Source organism: Phoenix dactylifera, chromosome 8 (assembly GCF_009389715.1).
Source record: "Phoenix dactylifera cultivar Barhee BC4 chromosome 8, palm_55x_up_171113_PBpolish2nd_filt_p, whole genome shotgun sequence".
Taxonomy (NCBI): Eukaryota; Viridiplantae; Streptophyta; class Magnoliopsida; order Arecales; family Arecaceae; genus Phoenix; species Phoenix dactylifera.
In genome coordinates, this window is record NC_052399.1 from 5,449,301 (window position 1) to 5,470,955 (window position 21,655).

General features: G+C 48.9%; 3 protein-coding genes across 3 annotated transcripts; 2 read left to right on the forward strand and 1 right to left on the reverse strand.

The window, feature by feature from the left end:
- Positions 1-365: 365 nt before the first annotated feature.
- LOC103723270 lies at positions 366-1,283 on the forward strand. Its single transcript, XM_008814147.3, has one exon. The coding sequence runs from the start codon at positions 446-448 to the stop codon at positions 941-943; it is 498 nt and encodes a 165-aa protein (XP_008812369.1). The 5' UTR covers positions 366-445; the 3' UTR covers positions 944-1,283.
- Positions 1,284-3,403: 2,120 nt separating this feature from the next.
- Positions 3,404-10,795, reverse strand: LOC103723283. Its single transcript, XM_039128776.1, has 5 exons — positions 10,199-10,795; positions 10,034-10,110; positions 8,117-9,925; positions 5,091-5,220; positions 3,404-4,349 (listed from the first exon to the last, which is right to left on the reverse strand). The coding sequence occupies exons 1-5, from the start codon at positions 10,335-10,337 to the stop codon at positions 3,658-3,660; spliced, it is 2,847 nt and encodes a 948-aa protein (XP_038984704.1). The 5' UTR covers positions 10,338-10,795; the 3' UTR covers positions 3,404-3,657.
- A 1,742-nt stretch (positions 10,796-12,537) lies between these two features.
- LOC120111470 (collagen alpha-1(I) chain-like) lies at positions 12,538-14,268 on the forward strand. Its single transcript, XM_039128524.1, has one exon. It carries the CDS (start codon positions 12,538-12,540, stop codon positions 14,266-14,268), a length of 1,731 nt encoding a protein of 576 aa, XP_038984452.1.
- Positions 14,269-21,655: the final 7,387 nt, after the last annotated feature.

Below are 21,655 nucleotides of genomic sequence, written 5' to 3' on the forward strand. Positions count from 1 at the left end.
GTTACTTTAGGAATGAGAGTGTGTGTGTGAGAGAGAGAGAGAAATAAGAGTGCGTGCATGAATCCATAGTTCTGATTGACTGCTTTTGCAGTTGTACAGTGCTATCGTGCTTAGTGGCAGCTTGGTAAATTTCTGTTGCCAGGGTGTTTGTTCAGAGGCTCCTCTGTCCTTCCTTGTCCGCCACCCAAACCCCACCAGCTGAAGCAACGGCTACCTGCTTTAGAATTCAAAAGTATTCCGAATAAAGGAACAAAACCACCGACCTTAGCTTCGCCTTTCCAGCTGTACCCCACCGGCAGCACCCGCCTCCCAACTCCCTTAAAAGCCCCCTCTATAACCCTCCCAAAACCCCATTCAAAGGGGTCCCTTCTTTACTGTATATAGCTTTGACGCCTTCCTCGTCCTTAGAAAAGCAGAGGAAAGGACGTAGAGACAAGAGCAAACAATGGCCAGGAAAAGGAATCCCATCCTTGGGAGGGCATGGGACATCATAGCCCTCTCCATCTCTCCCATGACCAAGGTGAAGAAACCCATCAGCCGAAAACTCCTCCTCTTCAAAAGGTCTAAAAGATTCAAGCTCCGCAAGCACTACAACTACGCTTTCGTCGGAGAGTACGAGTTCTCCCCTTCCAGCACTCCTCTCGTCCGCCACCCTCGCGCTCCCTTGAAGAAGAAGAGCTGCTTCTTATCGCTTCTATGTAGTGGGAATGACACCGAGTCCATCGCTGAAGAAGGCATCGGAGATGAATGGGAGATGCTGTCACCATGTGCTGATGAAACGAGGCAAGAGCCATCCAAGCTTTCAGAGCCAGGGGAAGAGGATGATTCATCATCTGTTGATCAGAAAGCAGAGAAGTTCATAAAGAGGTTCTACCAGGAGATGAGGATTCAGAGGCAGGAGTCTGTAATGAACTACATGGAGATGCTTAATAGGAGTTCTTAGAATTTTGGCCATTTTGCGTTTCCCCTCTTTTCTTTGCGGTAGTTTTGGTTCTCCTTTTTCTCTGCAGGTGCCTTTTTATTGTGTATGGCTGCAGAGAAGTTTCATATCTTTGTTGTTTGAGCTGGTTCGTCTTGATTTGTTCTGTTATTTGGAAGTTATGATTAGGCTGTGAAATATTGTAAGTTGACGTGAGTCAACGGTGCTATGCATGGCTTAGTTTTCACTTGGCACAACAATCTTGTGAAATATTGTGCAGTTTTTATTTGTTTGCTATAAGTTGGTAGAATATGTATTCCTATTGCTATTAAATTAATAAATAAAAGTGATGAAGTTACTATTATTTTTTTTCTTGTATGTGTTCCTAAGAAGAAAAAAAAATTGTCCATTCTTTTTTTTTGGGGTGGGTGGGTGTGTGTGTGTGTGTGTGTGGGTGGGGGTGGAGCTTCCAACATTCATCTTTTATCAACATAAGGTTGCATTCTCCAATTTTAGTTCAAGTGTTCAAGAGCTCACTCCATTTTGTAGATTATTTATACAGATAGTTGTGTAGGGTTCCTTAGCGGCTTGAGGGACCAGCTATGCCTCTTTCCCACACTTCGATTAAAAGTGTTTGGGGTCGAGGCTTTACAACATTTCGGCCTTCTCCTAAGCTACTAGCCTTGGTTACTTGCACTGAAAGCATAACATCATATTTGACATGTTCAAAGCTGTATTCTCCTAGCCGCTATAGACGGGCAGGCCCAGAGGGCGGGGCCCGAGGAGGGCGGAGTTGCTCCTTTCTATGGCGCGAGATAGCGCGGTATTTGCCGCTAGTGTCTAGTCACACCCGATGGTTGATCGGCGACGGGTGTAGTATCGATGTTGCCAGGGACCCATGGGTCGACGGCCTTTCTTTGCGGCTTTGGCCGACTACGGTTAGTGTTGAGGCTGGGGAGGGTCTTCGAGTCTGTGATCTCATGACTCCCGGGGTGGCTGGCTGGGATGAGACTCGGTTGGCCAGGTTCTTCGGGCAGTATTTGGCGGAGCGGGTTCGCTCACTCCCTCTACCACAGAGTGGCGGACCTGATGTTCGTGTGTGGAGCTCCTCGACCAGGTCCCGGGTTAGGATGGGCGACCTTTTCCGTCTCCTTAGGCGAGGTAGTGAGCCTAGTCCGGATTGTGCCTGGATTTGGCGATTGGGGCTCCATCCGAGGGTAGCGTTGTTCCTCTGGAAGGTGGCCTGGGACCGTCTTCCTACGAGTGCTGTTCTCGGCGGTCGGGGTGTGAGGATCCCACTGGTGTGTGGGGCTTGTGGTGCGACCGAAACGGTGGACCACGCCCTATTTCGGTGCACATGGGCTAGGGCTACTTGGCGTCTGGCAGGGGTCCCACATGGGGTATGGCGATGCAGGGATATGTTCCTACAGGCCATGCGTCAGGGATCGGGGTCTCCAGTGCTTCGTCAGGCGGCTATTCGAGCGAGCTGTCTTGCCTACCAGATTTGGCTGGCCAGGAACGCTCGCCTGTTTGGTGAACGACGCATGTCACTGCGATTCGTGGTCGAGAGTGCTTGCGCTCGGGCGGCTGAGCTGTGTCATACTAGTCCTGTTGGAGGGACCTTGACAGCTCGGGACATCTGGGGTTCCCACCCTGCCTCGGCAGTATCCCGTACGATGTTTTTCACCTGGGAACCCCCACCCTCGAGTTTCCTTAAGGTCAACTTTGATGGGTCTGTTCTGGATGGTGGTTTGAGGGGAGGCGCGGGTTTTGTTATTCGGGATCCGTCTGCTAGGGTCGTGGCTGCTGGTGGCAGTCAGTTATTTGATACTTCGGTTCCATGTGCGGAGCTGAGTGCAGCCTGGGCGGGCGTTCGCTATGCCCGATGCGTCCTACGGGCTAGGTCTATCATCCTGGAGGGCGACTCAGCCACCGTTATTAGTTGGATCCAGGGGGGTCCGAGGGGTGGCGGGTGTGACCATCCCCTGCTCCGGGACATCTGGGCCATGGCGAGGAATGGATGGGCCTTTCAGGCCACGCATATTTACCGTGAAGGTAACGGTGCTGCGGATTGGGTAGCTGCGTTTGTAGCTTGTCACTCCGGAGACACCTTATGGCTTGGTGATGGGGAGTTGCCCTTGGCACTCCGAGGTATTTTATTTTTCGACTTTATTGGGTCTATCCGCTCTCGCCGGGTATGATCGACCCGCACTAGCAACAAAAAAAAAAAAAAAAAAAAAAAGCTGTATTCTCCTTAAACAAGACTACCCAGCTTTGGTTACTTGCACTTAAAGCATAATAGCATATTTGACCTGTTCAAAGTTGTCTTCTCCTAAAAAAAGACTATCAAACAAAGTGATATCAATTTGATCCCGATAATTACCCGAAAGCTCCATTAAACTTTATTTTCTGGAATAAGATACCATAGGAACAGTCGAAGAAACAAAAGAAAAAAAAAAAGGGAATATGCTCTGACAGGATAGGTGCAGAATCACTACCTTTAAAGCAACATTTCACAAAACCAACAACTCCACAATCCTTCCACAAAACCCCTTTTGCAAGTACCATAAATTTTCTTGCAAAATCTACAAAAGATCACTTCATTGTAGCATAATTACAACAAAGAGGTTAAATCTGCACTCCCAGATAAAACTGAAAAATCAATCGACATCCTTGGTATTCATCTCGTTAGTTATCTTAAAGAAGTTACAACAAAAGCCACCAGCATTCTGTCAGCATCAACAGAGATCTATCACCATTTCATCAACTAGTGCTTGGAGTATGTCCGTCTCAACCTCAGTCCCTGTCTCAAATGCTTCAATCTCACAATGCGTCCACTTTCCTGTTGAATGGCTCATTTCTTTCTCAATTGTATCATCTAAAAACCTCCCAGCCAAACCCATCCACCCTTTTATCTCCTTTTGAATTTCTCTTGACAAGCGATCTCTGCGCAGAAACAAAGGCAGTTTCAACCATGTCTTGTAACCGGATTTACAAAACTGACTGTACTTCAAATCTAAACACTCAATTATGCAGTCAAAGATAAACACTCTTAGCTGATTTCTCTCCTCTGCCTCCATGTAATCTGAACAGCTTTTTGGTCCTATGACAAAGGCACGTATAAGAGTTTCCAACAAGCCAAGAAGAAAAGATTTTACAGAAGACTCTACCGTCCCATCTGAATTATACAGGCAAATACTCTCGAACAGGAGTCCAGCATTCAAAATAGTTTCACTGGCATTGCCGAGTTTACTTTCTGGAAGTTTAACTTCACTGACCTCTGTAGAACTTCTATTAGTAAAATCGGGAATCTTTTCAATATCAGACCTCGTGATATCAATAGAAGTTGCTGAATCTAAAAGATCATTATCCAGATCAAATGACACAGTTGTGTTGCAACTCTCTGCCAACTCAAAATGCACTTTGCCTCCTGAAACCAGCACACAAATAGACAACATAAGATGTTAAATTTGAATCATCAGAGTAGATAAAAGCATAGGTTTGTATTTTACATTTCAGCCTACTGAATTTGACCTAAATAGATTTGGAATGTCATTCTAGAAGTCGATGTCATCAATCCCCGAAATACACAAAACAGTCTTACTCAAGAAGACACAAAATGCTTCAGTTAGTAAGACATGCAAGCCATGGGCAATTTCTCAAAATGCATTTTTATCTTTTACTTTTGATTACCTACCACATATAATGAAAAATATTTAACGCAGAAACCCTTACTATTCTCATAGCCATTTAAATTCATGTCCTAACTGCTTTGATTTGCATGGACGTGACATGATTATATCAAAAGTTATATGTAGGTACGACCACACAAGCTGGCAACTTAATCTGACACTACATAAAATTGTTAGCAATAAGGAAATTCTTTCAATAGGAGAAGCCAGCATAAACTACCCTCGGTTCTCAATAAGAAAGCTAATCAATCTAAACAGACCATTAATTGTACTCAATTTAAACAGACCATTAAATATATGAAAACAATGTCCTGTGCCTGAAGAAAGCATATCGGTAGAGAAATAAATTTCAAATGGCCAAACACTGAACATGGTCGTACACCAAATAAAATTAATATAAGATGTAATAACTGAGGTAGAGGTAAAGAAGGGGATGCTGTTATGAACCACTCTAGCAAAGATAAGAAGGATTGTCACACCTGAGCTGCCATTGTGACTCCCAAAAGAGCAACTTTCGTTTGAGAAAGAAGCTTCAAGAATAGATATCGGGCTAGGCTGATCATTATTGCTGACCAGATATGAAGCAGAAATGCTTGCTTTTGCTTCTTCCTGGGGAGAAAACCAATATGTCTATTACATATATGTCATAAGAACCTCATTAATCATTGGCCTTGTTTAAAAAATATTTATCAACATTCTGATGTCACTGAAGAATGCAAAGTAACTTAAATAGATATTCAAGAAGAGCCACTGATGAACTCTAGATTCACATATTTTAAAGAATAAAACAGTTACAAATTCAATGACAAGCTATAAATTAACCAAATTTCCCACTTTTAACATGCAAGATATGTGTCTCAAGTTCCATGTGCTTCTTCTACGGAATGTATAATACTCATAATCTTTTTCAACTTCAGATCCTACTTATCAAATGTAACATGGTTAGAAATCAAAAGAAGTGGGAGCTAAAGCAGCAGATCCTCAAAAAAGCAAATCAAATTTCCAGCGTCAGCCATATTATTTGAAGTCAAGATATGGACTAGTTCAAAACTTTCTCCACATGCTTAATCTCCTTGCTGACTAAATGAATTATTGCAAAATGGAGAATGTTATTAAAGTATGATACCAAAACAAATCAACAATCTTCTCTTGTTGCCGAGCAAGAAGAAGAGTTTCTGAATTTCCTTGGCATGGCTTATGGAGTTAGAGGAAACTTCAACTATATGAATACATATTTTCTGTTTCCAACATATTACCAAGTGTTACATCATTCACAAAACAAATGAACAGGAGCAAGTAGCAGATCACAAAAGGAGAAGAAAGAAAGTAATCCAGGGATAGTCAAACATAGGGTGCGGCGTCAAGCAACATCTTCATTAACGATCAAAGAAACGCGACCAAAATATTAAAAAGCACACATGTGCCTAATTATATAAGAAAAAATGGAAATATTTTATCCAATTATCCTTCCATTGGTCGGGCCAATAAATGTCAAGTTCGAAGATGGAAGGCTATGTTCAAACTTAATACACGTCATAGTTTACAACAAATGGGATGTGGGTCAGCGGGCTCATTTGGCCACAGATGGTTTGTGCACAAACTCGTGTCTCCATGTGTGTGCATATGTATGTGTGTGTGTGTGTGTGTGAGAGAGAGAGAGAGAGATTATGCCACAAATTAGCTGACCCAATTCAAGATGGTGTAAGGAACAAGTTGATTGATGACAATTCCCTACCATATTGGGCCAAGAAATAATGAGAACTCCCTTAAATGATGAATTCCAATTATAATTTTGGAAATGTATCCAGGTAAACCTTTCATCCATGCCAGCTTATGCCGCCATAACTAACATTACTGTTCCAAGACAAGGTTACTCATTCTAAGGATCTTTTGTAGGAAGGTTAGCTGCATTAAAACCCACTCCGAAGTGTCTGTTATGTGGGACTTATTTTAACCCAATGTGTCGACGTAACTCAAAATCATGAAACTTTCTCATACTTTGATGGTCCTTTGTTCATAAACAGAGATATTACAAAATCAAAATGTTTTTCAGGCCAGTCATGAAACTTTCTTATACTTTGATGGATCATACCTTAATCCAGACAGGCCAATTCATATGGATATGACAAGGTTTTTTGTGATGGTTAATGAAACTGGAATTCTATTTATTATAGTTCAACAATTCCATGGCTGCAATATCAAGGCAAAATCCAAGTTGGTTATGAGCGAATTAGTCAGGACATTCTCCTACTTGGGAAGTTATGTTCATGCTCTTCCATATTCAATAGAAATCAGCATCATTTTCTTTATGAGAAAATAGCATGCTTGAAGCATAACATTCAAGTATCTGTCCATATCATGCATGTCATATGATACATATTGTGCCATGAGGATACTGATATGACATATCAGTGCACATCATGCATTGACTCGTATTGGTGGATGTTGGCCCATGTTTATTTGTATTGCAATTTCAGTGATACAGTATGATACAACTTAGCAAGAATCGTTTCCCTTATATTAATTAGAAAACCCACTTTAAAATTTGAGTTTCGTGTGTCTATTGTTTTTATTTTTATTCTATGAAGCTAATTACTGTCATAATTTAAAGTTAGATTTCTCTGTCACATTATGTTCAACACTAACCATGTGACTATATGTAGGGTCCAAAAATCACATATAAGGGTTCAAAAAAATTTTGTTTCTCATTAGAAAGCAATTGAAAGTTGGTAGCTAAAAGTATAGGTTTACCCAGGGCGTCTTGCATAACATTTGTGTATTGAAAGTGTCAAGTATGCTATGAAGCTATTGCATACGAAAGGTTGAGCTGGTATGGTGTTGTACATGTACCATATTATCCTCTCTTAATTTGACCGTTGCTAATTAACTGGTTGCTCAAAAACTTTACAAAAGGTGGACAAGCTGCTGGTAACTCACATCAATATCCCCAATTAGCGATGATGTCATATGCCAAAACAATCTAATAACTAAACCTGATCTACCGAATAAATGCATGTTTTCCTTCAAAAGAACATTGTAATATTATGCTGCGTCATAGGATTTTGCTCCAAAAATACAGTCCTTGATTATTACAGAATTGACAAAAAAATATAGCAAAAAAAAGATAAATAGCAGGGCAATTTCTTTTATCCAGCTTAAGCACAATGGTTGTATTCTTAGGAATTATCATGAAATCAGCTGTGTGATATATCTGTTTCTCTGACCAGTCGTACGCAAGAACAAAGTGTGCAACAAGAATAAACTTGACCACATTTACAACCTTACTATAAAAGTTCAGTCCAGATGTTCAGTCCATCTTAAGGAAGGCCATATGATGAGCACAAAAAAGGGCCCAGCTTAGCTTATTATCTTTCTTCTGTATTTTTATTAGATTTCCTGAGGCTGAGGAATCAGTTGACTACTATTAAGTGGAAAATTAAAACACTGCCGTGATGCTACAAAGAGCTGAAATGCTATATAAATGCCATAATAGGAAATAACTCACCTGAAAATCTTTGTTATCGTTACACATCTGAGATTGTGAAATGGGAAAGTCAGGGAGATCTGTGCAATGAGAACGTGTGTCGTCTGTTGTGGAGGACGCACCAAAACAGTTGCCATCATTTTCCTCAGATATGGGAGCTCCTCCAGTGAGGGCAGATATCAGCTCTTCAAGAATGGAAGCAGTAGATCGGGCATCTCTCTTTCCTAATTCATCCCGATCCAAGGAGGTCAGTTCTCTTATTTTTTGTTCAAGAAGATTACCTAGCTCATCTCCTCTCAAAGCTGTCCTCCTTTGCAGCATTGAGTTTCCACTCTTTGGATTCAATACAAAATTCTTTGGATGAGAAGAGTCATGATTGATTTCGCCCTGGCCCCTGCTCTTCTCAACCACTTCTCTATAGGAGCAAGGCCTAGTTGCGTGCTTCATTGGTGAATTGAACATGAAAGATACTATATCATTATTCCTAACACTAAAACTATGACTGTCATCCTTCTTCTGTAACTCACTTGTCACACAGTTCCGATTGATAGACCTATTGCTGCTAGGCACTGTCACTTTACGGTTAATCAGATGACCACCAACAGTTCTTGGCTTCTCAAATGTTGAACTGGCCGCAGCCCCATTCTCAAAGTGAGAAGAATTGATTGTTCTTTTGCGTGCTATGTTTCTTTCCCAACCATTCCTACCCATTTCCATTCTCTGTCTTTCTGGCTCTTTACTGGTTGATCTCATACGTGAGCAATTGTTCATATTTCTGTTCAAAGCTACAAAATCTTTGGGCTCATTTGACTCATTTGGGTCCCTTCTGCCCTGTCTTCTACTACACTCCTTAAAACCAGGGGCCACTTTATCTCTAGCTGGTGCCGGCTGATTTTGTCTCAATGTCTTCTTCTTAGGAGTAGTCCTCAGCACTGCATCCTGCTGGGGCTTGCATGGATCCAGATCATTTTGTACATGTTTCTTCCTTTCCGCAAAGTCATGCAATTTACTCTGCACATTGACCTTAGCTTGAACTGCAAGAGATGTTGTTTGACTCTGCTGGCCCTCCATAAATGACAGCTTGGGTTTACCCTCTAAACAGTTGTCATGAGAGGAAGAAGCATTACTGAACTCCAAAGCAGATGACCCATACTCATTTTCCATCGGCTCTTTCGCCCCTAACCTCAATTCTGACACTTCTACCAAACTACCACAGCTCCTGCAAGATCCAACAAGGGAGCCGCTCAACAATTCTTGAGATCTCTTCGAGCTTGCGAAAGCATCAGATCCTTCTTCTGCATTGGCTTGCGAAGAACTCATATAGGTCAGAGCACATTTATCCCGATTCCTAGACTGCAAACCAGGCTCCAAAATCCTCGTCGCTGCCTGCGCAAGCCTGACCCTGTGACTCCCTGAGAGCAATCTGGGGCTCTTCACAGGCGATGCCAGCTTGCGGTGCTGCTTCCTCGACCGGGATGACAGCACATTCTTGCTGAACAACGACACATCTGGTCCAGCCCGGGCAGCATTAGTCGGCTGCCTCTCCAAGAATCCTCCAGTCTTCTGCAGCTTCTGTGGCCTCGATTCAAGCTTCCCAAGCCCACCATTTTCCAGACATAGATCTTGGTCGAGCCTCAGAAATTCAGAACCACCTTTCTCCTTATTTCTCTCCGATTCAGAATCCAAATCCTTCCTTGGCTTCTGTCTGGTGAGAACAGGCATGGAATCCAGACCCATCAGCCTGGCCACCAGGCCAGGAGCTCTCATTCCATCACCAAGATCATCCGATTCCTTCGCATTCGGGAAACCCCCACGGTTCTCATCCGCAATCTAACATTTTAAAGGAGATGCAAAATAAATAAATAACAACCCCATTACACTCTCCATGAAATCAACCAAATAAAAAAAAAAAAAGAGCCGAGGACAAATGAGTGGTACCAGAAGCAGCTTGGCCATGGGCATTTTGTCATCGCCGCCGGCGCCGACCTTCTTCGACGCCCTCTTCGCGGCTCGAACTGCGACACACAGGAGAAGACACATGAAATGGATACGATATACAGCAGAGAACTAAAACACATGAAAGATCGCGCGATGTTATTCGACCTGGAGGGAGGAGTCTCTTGGAGAAGAGCTTCTTCTTGGCGAGCCTCCGGTTCCAGTCGAGGAGCTGGAAGAAGATACCGACGCATCCACCCGGCCGTTGCTGCTGTGGCTGCCGCTTCTCCGTTATCGCCAGACTCATCTCTCTCCCACAGCCTCTCAGATCTTTACAAAAGGCCAAAGAGAATAGCAAAAAAATGGGACCCCTTAGAATACTTGCCCCGCGAAGCCTCCATCCAAGAAGCCCAGGAGGCAATGTGGCTACCAGAGACTGTGAGAAAAGGAAAAGGGGGTTGTGACATTAGAGAGCCAGGCAGGGTAGCTGTAAAGCAATACAAGACCCATGGACCAAAGAAGAGCGTGTGAGATAAAGAAACGGAGAACGATGCAGGAAATGGGGGAGAAAAGTGTGGAAATCTGAGAAGCCTAGAAAGGAGCGTGCGGTGTCGGAGGGGATTCTCGCTTCCGACGAAAACGACCTCTCCTTCTCCACCCGACCCACCCTCTCCGCCTGTGAAGTGTATTTATTTGGGGTGGAGTTACGAGTCCAAGAAGAAGGCAAGCAAAAGGGTAGGCCAAGCGAACCGATGGAGCAGAGGACCACAGGAGTAGGTAGGCGAGGAGTCAGAGGTAAGGCGAAATAGACCTCTCTTTTCTGTCTTTTTTACGGCACGGAAGGACGAATTAGGAGTCAACTGGAAATGGATAAAAAAGTTAGATATTATTTTTTATGTCCAACTTTTTAATTTATGCATTTTTTTGCATTTTATATTTTTTAAGTTAGAAATCTCATAATATAAAATTCTAGAAAAGGGGATAAGGACAAAATCGGAAGTAAAGTAAAAAACGCCTGTTGCTTTTGTTTTCTTTCCTGCTGTAATCTTATTCTAATCCGTCCTTCCGCTCCCTCGTGTGACGTGTCTCAAGGGTCACGGTTAACGGACAAAAGTAATGGGATTATTCTATATCCATGTTTATTTGCATCATAAAATATTAATTTTGAAATTAACGAGGGAATATGAATTTATAAGAGTAAAATTATAGCGTAATAACAACTAATATATCCCATTCTTACCCAGAGAAAACTAATATCCGCCACACCAACGGATCAATCTAAAGGACGGTATCAGGCGGCGAAAACAGATTGATAAAGAATCATGGCCGTTCATATACAGCTTTCTCGGTGGGTTGAACGGCTTGGATGAAACTTGGCGGTGATGGTACACCATGGGACTGGGTAAATGAAAACCGTTTTCGTTTCTGAAGAGCTGAGCTATTAAAATATTGCACGTGACATAAGAGAATGACCGCAGCCTGATCAGATATTATCCATACTAGGCGGTGGGAGAGTCGACTGTATTGTTGTTGAAAGTGACTCAGCTACAGTAATCAGTTCGATCAGAATCAGATTGAGATTCTTACTCTATCTTGAAGAATATTCGATAGATTTAAGAAAATACACAACTTTTGTGGTGCAGCACATCTACTAAAAGATGAATGGGGCGATGGAGCGGTTGAAAGAAGAAAAGAACATTCGGTTGAAAGAGCTCTGAGAAAGCGCCAACGGCTAGTATCCCGCTGTTGACAGGTCACCGACGTTCACAACGGCTAGTATCCCGCCGGAGCACCTCTCGGCGGTGTGCTAGGCGACGGGGTCTCCCCGGTGTTGCGGGAGGCCAGCCACCTAAGGTCCTCGGGCGGCGGGGCGAGCGACACGACTGCTCGGCTCTGAGAGAGTGGCCCTGAGACGAGGCCGGCGCAGTGGACCAGGGGCACTGAGAAACCGGAGAAACACTCGGAGGCGACGGGGGTTCTCTGGTGTCCCGGGAGGCCGGCCACCCAAGGTCTTCGGGCGGCGGGGCGAGCGACACGAACACCTCGGCGATCCCTGGGCTGCTACTACTCACTTTCCTCTTCCTTGCAGGGCTCCCGATGGATCCGAAGGGGAAGCAACCGGCGGGGACGGCAACGGAAGGACCGGCGAGAGGAAAAGGTAAGGGCCCTGACGCTTGGACGAGGCCGGGGCCGTGGGTGACTCAGTGGCCCACGGCTGCGGAGGTGGAGCGGCTGAGCCGCTGTTTCCCGGAGGTCTTGACTCCTCCGGAGGAACCGATTGCGGCGGCCCGGCTCGAGTGGGAAGGGCGGCGGCGGTGGTCCGTAGTTTCGGCCGCCGCGTCCCAGCCGAGTGGGTGGCGAAAGATGTCGCCGCCCGCTCAAAGTTGAAGGAGGTGGTGGCCGTCCCGCTTGCGGACGGCTACCTGGCCCTGAGGTTCCAGTCGACGGAGGACCGGGACCGGGCGTTGAGCGACGGCCCGTGGGTGGTGGCCGGGCAACTGCTCGCCATGACCCCATGGGTTCCAGACTTCGAACCAGGGGAGGAGGCTGTGCAGACGGCCACCGTGTGGCTCCGCTTGCCCCGTCTGCCGCCGGAATACTGGTCTACGTCGACCATATCCCATATAGCCGCTCGGGTGGGCCGGCCGGTCGCCGTGGACAGCGTCACAGAGCAACGTCAGGCGATGGGATTCGCCCGGGTGAAGGTGGTGGTCGACACTACCAAGCCTCTGCTACCTAGAGTGCTGATCCAGGGGAAGACGAAAGTGCGATGGCAGCCTTTCGTCTTCGAAAGTGTCTCGGCCCTGTGCTCCCGGTGCGGGCGAATGGGTCACCAGGCAAGGACTTGCCGCTTCCCGGCGACCCCCTGCGCTACTGGGGCTTCGGGTTCGTCCCCGGTGGAGGCAAACCAGGGGGGTGGGCCTGCTCAACCGTCTTCGGGCGGTGGGGAGGAGGCGCAGGGACCGATCTATGGTCCCTGGATGGTGGCGTCACGGCAGAGACCCCATCGGGAGACCCTGCCGCCGCGGCCGGGGAAGATGAGCGAGCCGCACTCGGGGCCCGGTTCGTCTTCGACTCGGCCGCCGCCCCCGGTGGCTCGCCCAACTACGCCAGTGTCCCCGGCGGACACCGACGGCTGGCAAAAGCCAGCGAAGGTGGCACGTCGCCGGTCTCCGCTCGCCGATGGGGGGGTTGGGCTCCCGGCGATCTCCTTCGGCCCCTTCCAAGCTGACTCGGACGATCTCTTGGCCGAGTCGGGGGACCCGGGGCCGAGTCTGTGTCTCGGCGAAGGCCTGAGTCGGGCCGATCCGGCGTCCAGCCGGGCGGTTGCGGCCCGAGTCCAAACCCAGAAGCGGCCGAGGCCGCTGGCGGGCCTTGGCCCAGCTGGGGAAGCTCGGCAGGGGGCCCAACTGGCCCTTACCGTTGTGGGCCGGGGCCAACAGCACGGGCCAGCCCAGCGCACCAGGGCCCATAGGGCCGGGCGCCGGGGCCGGGGCCGTGGGCCGGTGGGGGCGGCCCAGGATGGGGGCCGTGAGCTCGGCGCGGCTGGCGCCGTTGGCGCGCCGCGTGCCATCGGCGCGTCCAGACCCAGGGACGCACCGGGCGCTGAGGCCGCGCCCGGTGCTGCGGTCGCAGGGGCCCAGGTTCCGCTGGGCCCGCGCGATGTTACGCGCGGCCAGCAGGCCGCGCGGTCTGCTGTGGAGCCGCGGGTGGTGGGCCTTCCGGCCCAGCCCGCGGTTGCATCCTTGGGCCAAGCTGTTGCTGGCCCAAAGGCCCAGCCAGCTTCGGGCCCGGGGAGTTGTGCCGTACCCGCGGTGCAGGGCCTGGGCGAGGAGTCTGCTGGGCCATTTCGGTACAGCCCCCCGTCTCGAGGAGAGCACGGTGGCCATGCCCCCCTGAGTGAGGTACAGCCATGGGATGTGCAGGGTGGTACTGGCCCCGATGGAGTCTTCCGGTTTGGCCCTCTGCCCCTGGTTGCGGGTGAGCAGGGGGAAGCCTCCTCTAGTGGGAGTAGGGCCAGGGATCACCTCAGGCCTTTCCCGGAGGGGTGTCAGGCCGCGCCACCGAGACCAGGAGAGGGTACGGACCACATGACTACTGTGCAGCGTATCAGGGCGGCAGTCATGCAGTCCACTTCTGACGAGCAGGGGATGGGCCCAGGCATCGTACCTGAGGCTGGCCCCGCGTACCAGGGGGAGGATGGGTCTGAGGCCGACTATGTGGACTGTGATCCATGAGGATCCTAGCTTGGAATTGTATGGGGCAGCCAAGCCGTCCTTCATGTCTTCTTTCAAACGGTTAGTGCAAATTCATTGCCCAGAGATCTGCGTCCTTAGTGAGACCCGGCTATCTGGTGAGGGGCTTGCACGTCTGAGACGACGTCTGGGGAGGGACTGGGAGACATACGCAGTCGAGTCCCAAGGGTTGTCGGGAGGTATCTTGCTCCTGTGGAGGCGTGGGGTGGCGACCTTTGATGTCTTCCATAACTGCTCTCAACAGGTAGTTATGGTTGTATCGGCACCTGATGCTCCTCCGTAGGTTTTGTGTGGGGTGTATGCGAGCACGAATCACAGGGTCAGGAGAGTCCTCTGGCAGGAGATTGCTAGTCTCACTGCCCAGGGTGTCCCGACAGTTGTAGTTGGTGACTTCAATTGCATCCTGAGTTCGGGTGACAAGAGGGGAGGGGTAGCCTTCACGGATAGAGTGGACAGGAGGGAGTTCCGCGATTTTGTGTCACGCACGGGCCTGGTGGACTTAGGTTACTCAGGACCTCAGTTTACTTGGTGCAATAATCAGCTTGGCAGTGCTAGGGTTTGGGAGCGTCTGGACAGGGCCTTTGCGTCCCCAGACTGGTTTCTTCTCTTTCCCACCTGCAGGGTTACTCACTTACCTCGAATCGCCTCGGACCACTGCCCCCTGCTGATTTCTACATCACTGGGACCCAGGCATCATAGCCCCTTCCGCTTTGAGAAGGTTTGGCTATCGTACCCCCAGTCCTGGGATATTGTACGTGATGCATGGCGCCTCCCGGTGCGTGGAGACGCTATGCACCGGGTGTCGCACAAACTAAAGTTGGCCAAGAGGCGTCTCCGGCGATGGAACCGCGAGGTTGTGGGCGATATCTTCCGGAGAGTGGAGGGGGTTGAGACCGCAATCTCCGAGTTGCAGTCGAAAGAAGATTTGGAAGGCACGCTTTCGACGAGCGATATGGGTGACCTTCGGGGGCTTCTAGCGACTCACCATTCCCTTCTACGACAGCACGAGATCTTCTGGCGTCAGAAATCTCGAGTCCAGTGGGTGCATGAGGGTGACCGCAATACTAGTTTCTTCCACCGGACGACGATTATTCGGAGGCAGCCGAATAATCGTCGGGTGGAAGGTGAGCCCTCCATTCGTCAGATCTTGTTGGATTTCTTCCGCACCAGATGGACGGAGGAGGAGGAGTCCGACGACAGTAACCCCATCCCTCCGCGGGTGGATGTGAGGATCGAGGATGAGGAGAATGCAGCCCTGGTCCGACCGGTGTCGACACAGGAGGTACAGGAGGCAGTCTGGGCTTTGGCTCCAGACAAGGCTCCGGGACCAGATGGGTTTCCCCCGTTCTTCTTTCGACGATATTGGGGTATTATTCAGACAGCGGTGGTTGAGGCCATTCAGTGCTTCTTCTCCCAGGCGGTGATGCCAGGGGATTAGAAGGCTACCTTCATCACGCTCATTCCGAAGCGTCAGGAGGCGGCCGAGCCCTGCCACTTCAGACCCATTAGCTTGTGCACTACCCTGTATAAGGTAGTGGCCAGAATTATGGTTCGGAGGATGAAGCCCCTTCTGCCTGGCATCATCAGTCAGGAGCAGGGGGCGTTTATAGCTGGCAGAAACATTTCCCATAATGTTCTGCTGGCTCAGGAGATGATGTGGGACCTTCAGCGAGCATCGAAGCGACATAGCCTGATGGCTATTAAACTGGATATGGAGAGAGCTTATGACAGGATCAGATGGAGATTTCTTCAGCAGACACTGGAGGCGTACGGATTCCATAGGCAGTGGATCGACTGGGTGCTGGGGTGTGTCAGGGGGCCAAAGTTTTCGATTTTGGTCAATGGCACACCTTCTCCTTTCTTTGAGTCTACTATGGGGCTGCGTCAGGGATGCCCTTTATCTCCTTACTTGTTTATTCTTTGTGCTGATATTTTGTCTCGTGATTTGCAGAGGGTGTGTGCCCGTAGGGAGCTGGAGGCCTATGTTCCCGCCCCGGGGGCTAGTCCTCTTTTCCACTTACTCTTCGCTGACGATTGTCTTCTCTTGGCCAGGGCGCGGGTTTCTGATGCACGGGTCCTTCGTAGGGTGGTAGCAGATTACTGTATGGCGTCGGGCCAGAGAGTCAACTTCCAAAAGTCAGCTGTCCGCTTCAGTCCGAGTACGGAGAGCAGGGTCAGACAGGAGATTCGGGGGATTTTGCAGATTCCTGAGCAGGAGGAGACATTGACCTACCTGGGAGTTCCCATCACAGGCCGCAGATTACGAGTGGCAGAGTGTTCCAGTCTGGTGCAGCGGGTGGAGAGTAGGTTGGAGGGATGGAGAGCAGTTTCCCTATCTATGATGGGGAGACTGACTTTGATCAGATCAGTGTTGGGGTCCATGCCAGTTTATCTCATGGCCAACACTGTGGTTCCGAAGACGACCTTACTGAGGATCGAGCGACTGTTGCGGTGCTTCCTGTGGGGGTCACATGGCGGAGGCCGCGGGGTGCATCTGGTAGCCTGGGAGCACGTATGCCGGCCTACCAGCGAGGGCGGTCTCGGGGTGCAGTCCCTGCTGGAGCGTCGCGAGGCCTTCATAGCTCGGCATGCAGCTCGGTTCCTGCTAGAGCCACACGGGCTGTGGAGTCAGGTGATGGCTGCCAGATATGGACGTGACGGCTCAGAGGTGGCATGGAGTGGGCGGCGAGTCTCCTTCATGTGGCGTGAGATTGGGAGGTATGTGCCGACGGTGTCGGCAAATACCAGGTGGATAGTAGGCGATGGGCGGAGTATTGATGTGACTGCGGACCCATGGGTGGACATTGTCCCACTGAGGTGCTGGCCGACCATGATTGATGCTGCGGCGGCGGAGGGACTGCGGGTTTTTGATCTTCTGGCCCCAGGAGAGTTAGCATGGGATGATGCCAGGTTACGTCAGCTGTTTGGGGGACATCTAGCTGAGAGGATCCGGTCTCTTCCGGTGCCAGGCTATGGGGGGCCTGATGTTAGGGTTTGGGGCACTTCCTGCCGATCCAGGGTCCGACTGGGAGATCTCGCCGGTGTTATCCAGCAGGAGCATGAGCCAGGACCGGACTATACTTGGATCTGGAGGTCAGGGCTTCACCCGAGGGCTGCACTCTTCCTATGGAAGGTGGCGTGGGACCGTCTCCCGACGAGAGCAGCGCTGAGTAGGCGAGGATGTGAGATCCCTGCGGAGTGCGGGACATGCAGTGTGGAGGAGTCGGTCGATCACGTGCTTTTCCAGTGTACGTGGGCGAGGTCGGCATGGCAGTGGGCAGGGTTCCCGCAGGAGGTCTGGCATGGGAGGCCTCAGTTTTTACAGACGATGCAGCAGTGGTTGGCCCGCCCTCGGACATGTCAGGAGGCTATTCGAGCGACTTGCACAGCACATCAGATCTGGCTGGCAAGGAACGCTCGTACCCTCGGTGAGCGCAGGGTGTCACCGAGGTTCATGGTGGAGCTAGCGCGCGTTCAGGCATTGGAGATCAGATCCTCTTCAGATGGACCTCTGATAGCTCGGGACACCTGGAGTTCTCTTTCTGCTTCGGCAGCTTCTCAGATGGTGTTCTTCACCTGGGAACCCCCACCCCCGAGTTTCCTCAAGGTCAATTTCGATGGATCGGTTTTGGATGGAGGCGCGCGAGGTGGTGCGGGCTTTGTGATACGGGACCCGCACTCCAGAGTCGTGGCAGCAGGGGGCTGTCAGCTGTTCGGCACGTCGGTCCCCGGGGCAGAGTTACGAGCTGCCTGGGCCGGTCTTCGATATGCGAGGCAGGCTTTGCAGGCTGGCTCGATTGTTTTGGAGGGCGACTCAGCCACTGTCATCAGTTGGATTCAGAAGGGGCTGAGGGGTGAGGGCTCAGACCACCCCTTAGTTCGGGACATAGGGATGATGTGTGGGGTTGGGGTGGCCATTCAGGCCAAGCATGTATTTCGAGAAGCCAATGGGGCAGCCGACTGGGTGGCTGCCTTCGCGGCTCATCATTCAGGATACACCCTGTGGGTGGGGGAGGGGGAGCTGCCTCTGGCTCTCCGTGAGTTAGTATTTTTTGACTTTATTGGATGTATTCGTACACGTTTTGTATGAAAACCCGCTTTTAGCCAAAAAAAAAAAAATGGAGCGGTTGATTGGGTCATATCCCATATAACGAAGCACTTTGGAGAATTTTTGTGGACTACCAATCAGCTATTTTGATTGGGCTTTTGGACATTTAATTTTCTGATTTATTGGATATCTAGGCAATCAATGGAGATATTTCGATTTTTATTTTATGCTTGCATTTACTTTGCAGTGCAATCTAGAACGAAAGTGAAGCAATCTAGTAAGATTTCAACCATTTCCACCGCGAGGATGGTCGTCATGGCAATAGTCCGTTGATTGAACACATTTTCTTTTGTTTGATTCAGTGAGATTGGGTTGGTGTTCCGTGTACCTTAGTACAAGATCGAAAAGTGGCTAATTTAGCTCAGTCGACGCTCCCCACCAATGAATGTTGGTGACTTCTGTTCCAACTGGACTGGGAGAACAACAGTCAGGTGCACCCATTGGACGCGCGAACGTGTAAAGCATATCGCTTTTCGCATATCACTTATCCCGGTCACCCCCTCCATCCAGAGAACATAAGTTCAAACCCTAATTTTTTCCTTTTTTGCTTATTCACATCTTATTCACCTCCTCACTCGAATAACACACAACCCTAGACCCAAGAAGGAGAATTCCCTTGGCGAGGAAAAGAGTTGTACACGAAAAAAAGGCCATTTATACCATAAAGTAAAGTGTTAAGACCAGGCTTGAGAAGAATGGCACATAAAACTACTAAAAAAAGGGGGGAACTTTTCCCATCTTACTTCTCTTTGCAATTTTCCGCTTTCTTGCCTTATTATGGGAGTACAGTGTAGACTGGATAGAGTTTTAAAGTGGGTGAAATTTGATCCGATTATATCTGCCTTAAAGTCCAACTTTTATCGGATGACTTTTCACATAAAATAATATCTGAACATGCTCGCTCGACCTGGCTGCCCAGTTACGAAATATATAGCTATAAAAAAAGCTAGAAATAGAACTCAACTTAGTTGCTCAGTCTCTAGGAATTCCCAAGCGTTAGCGAAGAAAGAAGCCTACAGCTTCCATCACAAGAACGGGACAGACTATCGGCGCGGGCGACCATCTCTTCTTTTGATATGCTTATAACGGATACGGATGCAATAATCACCCAGAAAGACGTGTTTTCCATTTTTTAAATAAGGCATGTCAGCCTCTTTGTCCCTCCCGGTTCGGCAGCTAATCTGTGCACGAACCCATGCAAACAGGGTTAAAAGCAGTGGATAGCCTGGTTCCTATAGGCCGTGGTCAACGAGAACTTATAATCGGGGACAGACAAACTGGAAAAACTGCTATAGCTATCGATACTATATTAAACCAAAAGCAAATGAACTCAAGGGGCCGCGGGTAAAGCCCAGCGAAGCTACAGGGAGCACTGAGCAATGGGGGGATGAGGGCGACTCCGCCCATGGGTTGGACCACACCACAGGCGGAAGTCCTTCCACGACAAGAGAAGGGTCGTTGTCAGACCGGAACAAGAAACGGGAGCTAGTCATTGGAGGGAAGACAAGGCTCGTTCCGTGCGACTCCACAGAAGAGTACGCGCGCTACAAAACGCAGCCAGCTTAAAAATGCTAGCTAGCTACTTACTATAGTAGCCTTATTTAAACTAGGGTTGCCTACGCTTGCTCTCCGGCGCGCTACGGCAACACGTCGACTCTCCCCTGCTTTGGAGCAAGCCCACATCGAGCAAGTTGACTTACTTTATGTTATGTAAAGAGTTCGCTATTACGGCCCAGTTCTTCCACGAGCGAAGGCCCGTCAAATTGGTCTCAAAGATTTTCAAGGAAACCCTCAGATGAGCTTTCAAAAGTCGAAGGTGGCCGAATTTGACTTGAACATGCCAACCTGCTTAAACATGTCCAAAATAATTAAATTTAAATTAATTATTTAATGATCCACGATAATTTAATCGGTCTAAATACAACCAATCAAATTTAGAATATTCAGGTTTTATGCTGGGATATTGTTGAATAAAGAAAGATGATTTGGATGCAGATATTTAAAGATGCAAAATAATATATGACATAAGTTGTTATGCCATTAAATGATGCTCATTCTAGTAATTACGGGCGACCGTAACTCCGTAAGAGCCATGCTAACAAAACTTGATCCGGTAGTATTGTAGTTATTCTACAAAAGAAACTGCCCTTTAAATTTTTCAAGAAAATACTAGAAAGAGAGGAGGAGAGGAGACCGGACACACATAAACACACAAAAAGAGATGTGCCGGCGAGAGAAAATAGGGGGGCTGACTAAGGCCCTGTTTGGGGGAGCTTTTGGAGGGCCAAAAAGCACTTTCTGGCTCTCCAAAAGTACTTTTAGCTAAAAAATGGTGTTTAGTAAATTTTCTGAAAAGCTGTTTCAGCTTTTGCGGGAAGCTGAAAACAGCTTTTGGGGGAAAGCTCCAATGTGGAGCTTTCCGAAAATGCTGTTTTCAGCTTTTTCGGAAAGCTGTATTTTTGACCAAAATATCCCCATTTAAAAAAAAAATTCCTTCCAAAAACCTCTCTCTCACGGTCTCTTCCTCTCCCACCCAACCCCATTCCCTCTCCCCCGCCGCCGCTCCCTCTCCCTCTGCCCCGCCGTCGCACCCCCTCCCTCTCCCCCGCCCCCATGGTGGGGAGGTGCTGAAGAAGAGGAAGACAGGTGGTCTTCCCCTTCCCGCGGCCGCCGCCGGCGACGATGTCCCCGTCACGGAAAGGGACGGTGCCGAAGAAGAAGGAGGTCCCACGGCCCCCCTCCAGCATCTGCGAGGCCCCGCCGTCGCACCCCCTCCCTCTCCCCCTTCCTGCGGCCGACGGCGGTCACGACCCGCCCCCCTCCCGCATCCGCCACGGCCCGGCCCGGCGCTGTCGGCCTCGCGGGAGAGCACTTCCCAGGGGGCCAGCCGTGGCCGCCGCCGGCCGCGACCCGGCCCCCTCCCGCGGCCGCCGCCAGCCCCGGCCCGGCCCCCTCCCGCGGCCGCGGCGGCCTGGCCCCCTTCCGACGCTGCCGGCTGCGCAGGAGGAGAAGAAAGGAGAACGGGGGAGAGGAAGGAAGGAGAAGAAGAGAAGAAAAAAAAAGAAAAGAAAAGGAAAAAGAAGAAGAAAAAAAAGAAAAAAAAAGAGAAGAAAAAAAATTTAAAAAATAAAAAAAAAAAGAAAAGATAAATAAATAAATATTTATATAAATGAATGAATGAATAAATAAATAAGATAATAAATAAATATATTTCAACATTATTAATTATTTACACTAATAATTATAATATTTTATACCTTT